General features: G+C 37.6%; 1 protein-coding gene across 1 annotated transcript in view; it reads left to right on the forward strand.

Annotated features, from left to right (window-relative positions):
• The first annotated feature begins 624 nt into the window (after positions 1–624).
• Positions 625–12085, forward strand: part of MAML1 (mastermind like transcriptional coactivator 1) — a 777379-nt gene continuing 765918 nt past the window's right edge. The window contains exon 1 of the mRNA XM_044069456.1: positions 625–1947. Coding sequence (XP_043925391.1) covers positions 1603–1947 — 345 coding nt within the window. The 5' untranslated portion in view covers positions 625–1602. The remainder of the gene's footprint in view (positions 1948–12085) is intronic.

Here is a 12085-nt window from a genome sequence, read left to right on the forward strand (position 1 = left end):
ATCTACGGAAAATCGAATGTAATACCTGGTGCCAACTTAATTTTTGCAAATGCAATGTTTTAATACCTCCTCTAGCCAGGATATGTATGTTGCGGATGAATGCGTTTTAGTAGTCTAAAAAATCGAAACGAAATCCAAAGTTCAGCTCTGCCATTAGGGGTTTTGCTATCTGCGTTGCTGTATAGCTATGTAACAAATAAGGGAACTGACAATCTGACAAGCTTTACTTGTCTTTACTGTCCGCTGCTGTATTTATCTTATAATAGAGGACTGACCTCCGCCACTACCGAACACAGTCTCACATTCAAAAACATACCCTCTAGTCACCTTACACAAGACAAGAGTTTAATTTTGTTTATTTATTTTTAATTGTGTTGGTCACATCCCTTTGATCATACAACCTATTAATTATTTCGCATTGCTCGCTTCAATTTGTCGTGTTACAACTGGTCACTGTGTATCAACTAATCACAAAGCTTTCTATATTCCTATATTTTGCCCGCCCTAAATGTGTTAATTTTTTCTTATCATTGGCAAATGGACACATCAGTTCTTTCTGTTTTCCACGGCAACCTGACCTTTCGCCCCGCCTCTTGCCTCTTCCTTGCACGAGCAAATCACAGTCTAAGATGGCGGCGGAGAGGACAACAATAGGGTGCGGGTTTGGATACTACCGGTGGCCGTGGCTGCTGTGTCTTCTGTTGGAGTTTTGAATTTACCAGGACATACGTTTTTTTGTTCAGGACATTGGAGGAGGCTAAGCGGAAGTTACTCCACCATCTAAGCACATTTTTGGCTTGTGGAAACGAGTATTCTGTGTTCCAAAACGTATTAGAAACAGGCCGGGAGTTAGATAACCGTGCATCTAAATCAAGGAGTATTTGTAAAGTTTACACCTCACGTTAATACTAAGGATTCTGATTTGATCCTTCTCATACCTCATCTTTATTACAGTATCACAGACGGGTGTTTAGAGTATTGCAACTCCGACCCCTTCTTTTCATCCGTTACAAAATTACATTGAATTTTGACTGAGGTTGTATTAAAAACTTTTCCGGGAGTTTTATGCATAGGACGTAGGCTGCCTGCGGACTGGGGATCTTAGTTTTGTGAAACGGGAGTTGGCTTTGATTGGAAATAAAACTACATTCTAAGTTTCAAGTCAGTTCATGTGCATCGAAAAAGTTGACATTCTGAAGAAACGTGTTTTGAAACATTGTTACAACTAGGCTAATCCATTGATTTTTTTTTTTTTACCAAAATGTGACAATTCCCTTCCAGTTAACGAGCTTTCTACTTCAGTTTGCTCTAGAGGCAAGGGTCTTCATATCCAGCTGTTTGTTAGGCAGGAACCCCGTGGCTTAACAAGACTAGGTTAAAAGATGACAGCTTGGAATTACTTTGGACTTCGGATACAGGACAGATTTTGATTCATTACAAATACAAATCTGTTGGTTATTATTGTTTACCAATCTGTTAGAAGCTACTTGCCTGGAGTATCCCCTTCCTTTGTGGTTCAGGTTCTAATGCGGATCATGTTGTGTTAGTAGCTATCATCACTTGCAGCTTCAGGTTCGTTCTTCGTGGTATACTAGTTTAAGGATGGCTGATTTTGTTGTCCAGCGGCACAGCGCAGTCATGGAGCGTCTTCGCCGGCGAATCGAGATGTTCCGGCGGCACCACAATGGCTGTGAGGCACGATATGAGGCAGTGACAGCCGACCGTCTCGAAATTGAGCGACAGCAAACATATATGCTGCACCAACGCTTCCAACAGACTAAAGCCAAACGAGCCAAACACCGACAGCAGCAGCCATCGACGCAGCAACATCCTGCTACGGGAGAGTCCAATGGTTTGCGGTGTAATCCCATGGCAGGAGCTGGCAGTGAAACTGGCGAAGTTGCAGGCGTGGAACAGACAAGGAGCAGCAGCAGCACCTTGATTGCGGTATGAAGTTTGTTTACTTGTTATGGCATTCTCAGTACTTGTGGAATCTGACTAGTACTGTCTTTTTAATAATTGTGGGTACTGAAGAGTGAGAGAGAGAACTTTGTGTACTTTTTATTTCAAAAAGTACACAGTTTCGTCAGGGCTCACTGTTTGGTATATACTGTAACAGAAAATCGTTTTGGAATTAGAGTTATTAGGAAATCTTCAATGTTGTATTTCCTTCACCTTGTTTTACAGCAAGGTGATGTTTTTATATTTACAGACAATTTTCTAGTACAAAATTTAAGTGAAGTAGTTAGCATTGTTTATGGTTTTGAAAGCCCTGTGTAATCTTGACATTTTTTAGCCATTAATGGGGTACTTAAGTTATGGTGGGTAGTCATCAGTTCTTCAATTGCATCTTGATGAATCTGGCAAGATTGTGTATGAATAAACAAGTCCACTTTATAGAAATCTGTATATACTGATGGTGCTGCAGGCTTAGTCTGTCTTTGGATAAATTCTGGAGACCTGGATAGATAGACACATACCGAGAGTACTGCAGGTTGATGTAGTTAGGCATCTCAAGTAGCTTTAACCATCCCTTTGCATATACCTTTACACAGGCTAAAGAAGCCTTTTTTAAGGGCACTGATGTGGGATAGGTATAAGAGCAAAGAGTGTGTATTGACTTCAGCAGAGTGTTTGCCTTGTCTGTCACGTTTAGGTAATGTATTTGTAAGATACATGCTTTTAAGAGCCTAAGATCTGTTAAGTTATTGAGTTGTTATGCATGTTTTGATGCCATTATGGTGCTAGGTTGTATCTGTAAAAAGGGTTGTGGTCTTGTAGATCTGTGTCATCCTAGTAAACAAACAAGGATGTACTGGGGTTTGGTTAGGGATGCAAACAACTGGATTTGTTCTGTGGCACTAGTGTAGTTGACAGTCTTGTTTTTTACATTTAAAGCACAAATATTGGCAGTCACTTGTAGAGGTGTTGAGTAATGTCTGGCAGTTCTGTTTGTCATACGTCCGTACTTCATGTTGTAATGAGCGTTACTTTGGCACTTAATCTCCTTAGTGCCCTCTCTCTGCTATTGAAATAAACAAAAAATGAAATCCACAGAAAAGGGAATGTTTTCCTTGCCTGTTTTTACGTGACTGTTGTCCTTTCACTACCTAGTGCTCTCAAGTGGGTTATTCAGAATAGAAACGATTTACGTGACTGTTGTCCTTTCACTACCTAGTGCTCTCAAGTGGGTTATTCAGAATAGAAATGATTCACTGCCTGTAAACCAGACCACTGAATGATTAAAAATATGCTCCGATTGTATTTGCCAACTTTGTTTGTGTTGTCCTGATCTCCAGCAAAATAGGTTTTAGGCATATTTTTTTAATTTGCTGGTTGTAACTGTTAGATGTCTGTGAAATTGCTTGCACTTGGCATTCAAAAAGTTTAACCATAGTGAGTGTGACACATGCCAACTGATTTTTATTTACTGGGGTGGTGCACTGATCACTGTCAACCAGTTTCAGGCTTGGCCAGGTAAAATGAAATTTTAATGACTGTAAAGCACTAACATTCATAGTGCTATTGACTGAATTTGAAGGCTTCTTTGTTTCAAAGCTTTCTGTACCATAAAGAGATGCATTTTTGCTGTTGGTGCAAGAGCTTATAAAGACAACTACTTTCTAGGTAATGGCATTTTTCAAACATTGGACATACATGTTCATATGTTATGGATATTTTTTGACTTGGCTTTTTCTTGATGGTGATGGTTTTGTGCATATATGAGGTCACAAAGTAGACAAAGTTATGCGTGCTTGTTACCTATGTCATTTTTATTTTACATTTGTTTACTGATTATGTGGACTGCTCCAGTTACCCATTTCAGTTGCATCTCTGGCTCTGAAAGCAGTAGTACAACTTGTGAATAAGAGATACAGAAGTGTGGTTATACATGTAGCAGCAGATGCACACTGGATATTGGTGCTGACTTAATATCAATGGTGCAATGCTATTTATGTAGTATAGGAAGCATTGTTACAGAAGCGGAAAAAGAGATGGTGTATTGCGAGATGATATATATACTTGATCTACTGCACTTTATCCATTCAAGACCATAAGGTATTTCAACGTATGGCTTGCAGCATGTTCTAAAAGAAATAACCACTAAAGTCACACTGATGTGTTGGTATAAACTTCCATTCCAAAAAAATTGTTAAAAGTAAAAAGTGCCATTTAAAAATTGTTCGTTAAAACTAAAGTACCATTTACAGTTTTATAACAGAAATACAGTTAGCATATATGTATAATTTTATAGTGCTAATATCTGCTGTGTGCTACTGCTTTATGCTAGAGTGGAGTTATAAAACTAAAAGGAAATTAAAATAATTTATTGTCCTGACTGCATAATTTCTATCCATTGTCTCCGGAGCATTTGCATTTATGCTGTTTTATGAGAACTTCTCTCATTTTGGATTTGAAAGGAGTGATGTTAGCATTCCTGACTCCGTTTGGAATTCTCTTCTAAGATGCCAATCCTTTAACCAGTAATTGAATAATTCTAAGCTGTCCTCCAACTGTTGTCGGAGATGTAACTTTACATGATTGTTACTATGTGCTTTAGTGATGGGCAGTATTTTTAAGCTTTCATAACAGAATTTAGTAAAAATGGTGATCAGCCACTGACAGGTAACCAGTTGAATCTCTGCATTAGGTTAACTGATTAGTGTATAATACTGCATTGCATTTATATCAATTTCTAAGGATGTTTTGTACTGCACACAGATTGTGTAGTATATTTCTAGATTGTATTAATTGTTATTGGCTTTTAAGCAGTATGCTTAGGTTGTAGCAGGAAAGGGTCTTGTAGCAGCCCACCTACTCGGTTAACAAAAGTAAAATATTTAAATAGAAAATAGAAGGCAACTTGTCCATGTGACCATTTTAAACTTTGCCTTTAACTCAGCCTTAGACTTGACTTCTCTATTGCTTCTTGGAAAAGGAGGCCATGGAGGGGGTGGGATGGATGGCTCAGCCCACCGTTTTGGTTATTTGATGATTTAGTAAATTAACTGATTCAAAGTAGTCCTGTTCCAGCCATGATATGGATCATGGTTAAAAATACAGCATCCATCTGTGTTTTTTTCTAAAGTGCTTACTAATTTGATGGGGTCATTGTACTAGCAAGGTAACATGAATGTGCCCCCAGCCACTGTTTAGATCATGTTGTGGTATCCCCAGGCTTTGTCAAGCAAGCAGAGGGAGAAGTTTTTCCACTTTGTTCTGAGTGTTCTATTTCAGTGGACACTACCTGTTACACCTCTTTGAGACACCTGAGGGCACCAAATTTTGTACTCAAACCACCTTGGCTGACTCCTCTCAACTTAGTAGAGCAGTGGCTATATGCTGGCATCCTGTTGGATTGCTGATCTCCTACTTTGTCAGAGAGAGTGAGCTTTGCTGTTTGTGAAGACTTTATTTCTGTGATCTCACTATGTTGTTCCCTACCCAAAGGTCATGACCATAGGTTAGGACTAGACACATTGTCTAAATTCAGAACTTCATCACCTGACTCAGTTTTCTCAGTCTAGTGTGATGCCTGCAGTACTGTGGCCACTGTACCCACACGCTAGTTAGTTCCCCAATCCCTTCACTTGCGGACAATATACTTAAGCAAATTGGGGTAACTGCTTGCTTCATGTGCAGAGCATACATCAGTTGTATGGGAGAGGGCCATAACCTCCTGATTGTTGATGTTGAGCAGATAACTAATGCACATATTAGAGATTGCAGTGTCATGAGACTTAAGAGGACACTATCTACTGCAAATAACAAGGATACAGCTCATTGCATTCAGTCTGTTGGCTTCCTGCTAGTTGTGCCTTGATATGTTGTCCTTGGGTCAAGATTATCACTGTTTAAGTGACACACCGAACGTTTGTGCAAAATGGGAAAAGGGGGGTTGAGTGGATGGATTTTGCCCACAAAAGTCACAAAATAGGAAGAGAGAGGGCACACTTTTGGCATAATCGTTACCCTTCTTGAACACATTTGCTTTGTCTTGTGACCTCCAGATGCAACGTTTATCTTCTATACTGGGACTGAGTGTTGCACCATATTGATAGTGGGATACCATACTATTTGTAGATTGTCCTAAAAGACTTTCCAGGATGTACATTTTTTAGCTGCCTTTAAGCTTTCTTAAACAAAACATTGTTAGGCAAGCCTGAGTCAGTGAATAAACATGATGAGAAATCGGGCCTGGATGAAGTGTGGTGGTGAGGATCTATCACACACCTTGTGAACAAAACTTCATCTCGTGCAATCCCCTTAACTACTGAAATGTGTCACTTAAAGAAGAGGTAGATTATAAAATCTGCATGGTCCAACACGGTGATATAACTCGTGTCAAAGGTGACACTCCATGATGTTTTGGGTGATACCAGCATTCAGCAACATCTGAGTTATCAAAGAAGCTGAAGGAACAAAAAACATAAGAAGTATAAGACCCTGCACCACCCAGAGATTAAAATGGATTTTCACCATCCGTATCAGCACATTATTTATCATCACAGCAGCTACACAGTTCAGTTGAGTTGACTTCTGACTGCTGCACTGGAAGCTCATTTTCAAGGCACAAGCACGATATCTGCGACTGCAGTTTCCAAATGAGCGCATTTGTTTGAAGTCAGCATTTGCATTCATTGCTAGTGTGACGTGCATTGAATTATTTTTGTGCCAGGAGCCAGTTTAACAGCACTGCTGCAAAGGTAAGGGAGTTATTAACCTCAAAGACTATTTCGATATACTGTCTCGAGATTTTGCAGAGGGCAGTGCTGACATTGTTTTCTCTTTGTGACTGCACTTCAGCAAAGGGCAGGTAGTCTGCATTTCCAAGCGTGCACTTTTCTACAGTTCTCTCAACTGTCCCGCTTAATCCCTCGTAAAACTGGCGACTTTTTGCACTTTTATATAGTAACAATAATTCGATTTATCGAATTATTTTACTTCAGAAAATGTATATTAATTCACATTCATTTTATTCCGTTTACGTTTGGGGGTGCCACACCAACAGAGTCCAGTTAGGCCATTTTCCGAGTTTTTGACACACTGAGCCCAAAAGGCTCGCCATCACTGGTCTAACACGTTAACTGAATCAGATCCACATGTGCATGCTTTAGTTCCACAAACTGAAACCCCACAACACACACATACATGGTACTGGCAAACTCTCATGGCCCATCTAGTTTACGTGTAAGGACAAAATTACTGTTTGACCACAGTGAATATACTGCTTCGTCTGATAATCAAGCCTCTAATTTAGAAGTCTCCTTTGAAGCACCATGACACAGATTTTCTTGGCCAGGGTGCAGATGAGAATAATTCTAAATTTAATATAGTTTTTTTCCCTTTTTCTGAAAATATGAATCACTTCCCCACTTTACAAACCCAAAAGTATATAACTGGCTTCACGTAGTATTGAAAGTGTCCATAATGCAACACTGAAGTTGTGTGTAAATCACAGCCAGGCAGCAGTGTCCACTGTCTTCAGCATTTTGTAACCAGATTTCATCTACCCCTCCAGCTTGGCTACAGCAGAACTGTGGTGTAGCAACTTCACCCATCTGGTCATCAGTGTTAAAATTCTTATTGAGTGTATTCCAGTAGGACTGTAGTGCTCATGACAGTAGGAGCTGCATGAGATTACCAAGTCTCCTTATTCTGCTTTTTCACATATCTAAGAAATTATGTTCCATGGTGCACTAACTGCTTAATTAGTTGTATGCTGTTACTTATTTTTGATTAGTTAATTAAGTAGTCTTCAGCCATCTGGAGTAAGTCTGTTTTGCTGCAGGTGTTTGTGTGTGCACGTTTCTTTAAGCATATTCTACTTTTTATATTTGCTTTAATCATTGTTTTCCCTTGCTGTGGTTAAGATGCTGAAGTTAAGACTGTTTCAAATACCAGTTTTTTGAGCAACAAATTTCAGCAATGGTTGTATTCAAAGTTCTGTATTGGTAAATATTGAATGGCAAGAAACTGAATGTCTGGATAACCTGTTTTTATCTTCTTTAAAATGGCTACATAGGTCATGTTGTTTGCATGCCTTTTGGAAGCACGGAAGGCAGACTATAGAGAATGCTGTGCAATTGGGTAGCCAGAAGTGTATTTGTATGAACCAGCATTTGAAGTGGCAGCCGGGATTAATAACAAGGAAAATAAAGTCAGTTTAGTATTACTTTAAAACTTTGCTTAGTTCAGCAGCTTACTGGGTTAAGTCAGTTGCAGTACTCAGTAGCTTAAAGTGCTAGGTCAGAAACTAATAATTACAGTGCTTTAACAGATGATGGGGAACTTAGAATTATAGCAGGTACACTGCTCACTCGTGTCCAGTTTGTCCATCATTGTTTATTATATTTTTCCCAGATGACGAGATCCTGTGTATTTTTACATACTTTTTTTTTTTTTTTTTTTGGTAAAGGCTGTTTCATGTGATATTACCAATTAGATCACGTATAATGCTCAGAGATTTATGTGCAGTTCTCCTTTTACTTAAGGAAGTAAAGATTTGATTTATACTTTTGCTGATACTTGTGGTATAAGGGAATTATTCTGCAAGAAAGTTACTTAATATTTTTGGTTGATGGAGTCTGGTTAAAAGCAACTGTGGAGCCAGTCCATTGGCATCTATATGAAATTGCGTATGACTGCTTATTTTTTTTTTCCATTGAGCAAAATCTGACTGTCTGTGGGGGAAAAATGCTTTAAAACAACTGGCTAACAGTGGAGACACCACTTCATGTGCTGCAGAAAAAGCATTAAAATACACTTGGGCTTTTGCGTTAAATAGTTTGAAGGTATGTAGTCCTAGCAGCAATTTCAAATGAAAACTGATTTGCCTATACACTGTAAGACCTGTATTGATTTGGCTTTCTTAAAAAAAAATAAATTAAATAATAACTTAGAAGCCAGTTAGTTTGATTTCATATTTTTGTTACATGTAATTTCTCAAAGTTTTAGTGACCTAGATTGTTCCATTGGGTTCTGTTATTCACTGAGAACTAGTATGGGGATATGCTCCTTTGAAAGAGGGAGGTACATTTTTATGGTTGTTCTTTTAGCTTTTGAGTATTGTTCTTTAACATATTGTATGGTGAAGTGGTAAATGTAAAAAAAAAAATAGTTCAGAGGAAAGTGTCTATACATTTTTTTATTCTACCCCTGAATTTTTGAATTAACAGTGGCATTTGAATAATTTTGTATTGTCAAGGTTCCAAGGCACTTTGAAATCACCAAACAGCTCTGCTTTGATCACTAAAAACACAATATTGGGCTGGATGAAGTTTCACTAACTTGCATGCCTTTTAGAATAAGGACATAAACTTATCAAGTTTTGTCATGCCAAAATTACTTCTAATTTGAGTGGTCTTAATTCTGTGGTCAAAGACAGCAAGAAGTTCTGTCAGATTTTTGGAGGTAACTGCTGTATAATAAAGAACTGATGTATTTTCACAGAGCAACATAGTGATGTGCATTTATGTTTCACAAACGTATTTCTTTGACTTGAGGTGCATTCTTAAGTAGAACCACAGCTGATTTTTCTGTTTTCAGGAATCTGTGTTAAAATCCACCCCTAAATTAAAGCAACCACATTTAGTGCCTCTGAGTAAAAGTTTTTTGTCTTTGGTCCATGTGAAGCTTTTAAAAAGACTGGTTAATCGGGTCGTAGTAGAATTCTAACAACCCTAAAGGGCCTTTTTAAGTGTAGCCATGCTTCCCAAATGTATTGGACGTATTTTCTTTTTTTTTTTCAAAACTTGGACATATTTTGATCCCTTAGATTTGTGTGGTGGGTATATATAACTTGGGAAGTATCTATAATCTTCTTCTCTCTAACATATATTAGATGCAAGACCAGGGCTAAATATGATTCTATGAGTAATAATTTAGCAATTCACTACATAAAGCATTGTAGTCAGCAATACTGGCTGATATGGTCAGGTATGGTGTTTTGAAGAAGACTTGTTTGTAGTAACCCACACTTGATAGCCAACTAGGGTTAGCTGCTAAAGCAGCTGTGTTGCATTTTGCTTAACAGACATTCAAGTTCCCCTTATCAATTTTTTGCATACAACCCAGATAAGTACAATGACTGTTAAATGCAATACACTATGCACATCCTTGACAAATGATGTAACAACAAAAACAGAAAACATAATTTTGCATTTCACATTACACAGATTAACTGCTGCATTAAACAAGGTTATACAATACATATTTAACAATGCAGCTAACACATTTTTTAGTAGTATAACGTGTTTAACACAGAGGTAGCCATAATTTTCTAACACGGTTTTTAGCAGAAAAAAGTTTAAGAAACCAAAAGTTAGGCAATTTTGGTGGGAACACAACAGAGGACAGGCTGGGGAAGGAAAGTTAGAATTTAAGTACGGCAGAAGGTTGGAGTATTAAATTCATGATGTACAAAAAACAAGTAATCTCTGTGGTATCCCCGAAGTCTCATAATAACCCACTAAAGTGTAGTGGGTCTAAAAACAATACAGTGTAAGAAACTTCTCTGTGTGGAAGATTTTCAGTCCATATATTTCTAGTTAATCACTGTATATTAATCAGATCAGACAATAGTAGTAGTAGCGTAAACTCATCAAGTCAAAAAGTAATAATAGAAAATATATAATTCTACAGCATTACTAAGTATTCGAAAGTAATCCAAGCAAGGCAGGCAGTCTGTTTCCAGTCGAAAATCCTTTATTAAGTACACAGACAAGCGAGCCAAGTAAAACAAAAATAGAAATAGAGTAATTTTTGTTTTACTTGGATCGCTTGTCTGTGTACTTAATAAAAGGATTTTCGACTGGAAACAGACTGCCTGTCTTGCTTGGATTATTTTCGAATACTTAGTAATGCTGTAGAATTATATATTTTCTATTACTTTTTGACTTGATGAGTTTACGTTCTCTACTTCTACTACTATTGTCTGATCTGATTAATATACAGTGATTAACTAGAAATATATGGACTGAAAACCTTCCACACAGAAAATTCATTATATACCTTGCAAATATTGAAGACTGTTATGTTATTAAGGTGGGGAAGTTTTAAGTGGCTACAGTTTATTAGGTTATGGTCTTGATATACCACTAAATCTTTTTGTGGGTAGTGGCATTAGTTAGGCTGGTACATAATGAGCACAACTTGCTGTAATCGTATGGGATAGAAATCAAATCACTTCTGCTTGTTTGTGTGTGTGTTTGTGTGTGTATGAGATCAGAGTCTTAACCCTTTTCCCCCATTTTTGATTCCCTTGATGTTTTTCTAGCTCTGAAGCACAGAGATTCTTGTAATGCTTTATAATAAAATCCATCTTTAGTTACATTTTTTTCTAATTCATATCGTGTTTTGCCTTAGAATTTTAATAGAAGCTGTAGCTTTATGTTGGAAATGTACTCTCCACTTCCTTGCTCGATATTTCTGGACAAAACCAAAAATAATGGGGGGTGACAAAGGCACAAAATCTGGGACCATTTTAAAATATTCTAATTAATTTAAGGTAATCGAACAGTAGGTTTGGCATCAACATGTATTTTTTGAACAATATGAAAGTGTAATGTCTGGCATAACTAACTCTCTGTGGTTTATCAAAAAAAAATATGAGCAACAGGCTAAAAGTGCACTGAGATATTGTATTTTTCCATTAAAATCATGTAATGAATTGTGGCCAGTTCACTAGTTTTTATATTCCTTTCATAACAAGATGGTAGCTGTCGCGAAACTTTTACCATTATAACCTCATTTCACTTTGTTCTGCATTTCACTTCTTTGTTGGGGTACATTCTTTGTGGAGTTTAAAAGCTCTCCATGTGACCACATTGATTTTTTACAGGAAGCTGTGGTTTCCACTCGTATCCGAAATTAGGCATTTGTTTTGTGTGTGTGTGTGTGTGTGTGTGTGTGTGTGTGTGTGTGTGTGTGTGTGTGTGTGTGTGTGTGTGTACATGGTACAGCAAAATATGCCTTTGAAACCAACATAAATGGCCTACTGTGCTTTATGTAACAAAATGGAATGAATTCTGAAACCCATCTAGCTGAAATTACTTTTGATAATGTTCTTGCACAATTTTTTGAA

The sequence above is a fragment of the Protopterus annectens genome, chromosome 4.part0 (genome assembly GCF_019279795.1).
Source record: "Protopterus annectens isolate FY-2018-M chromosome 4.part0, PAN1.0, whole genome shotgun sequence".
Lineage (NCBI taxonomy): Eukaryota > Metazoa > Chordata > Ceratodontiformes > Protopteridae > Protopterus > Protopterus annectens.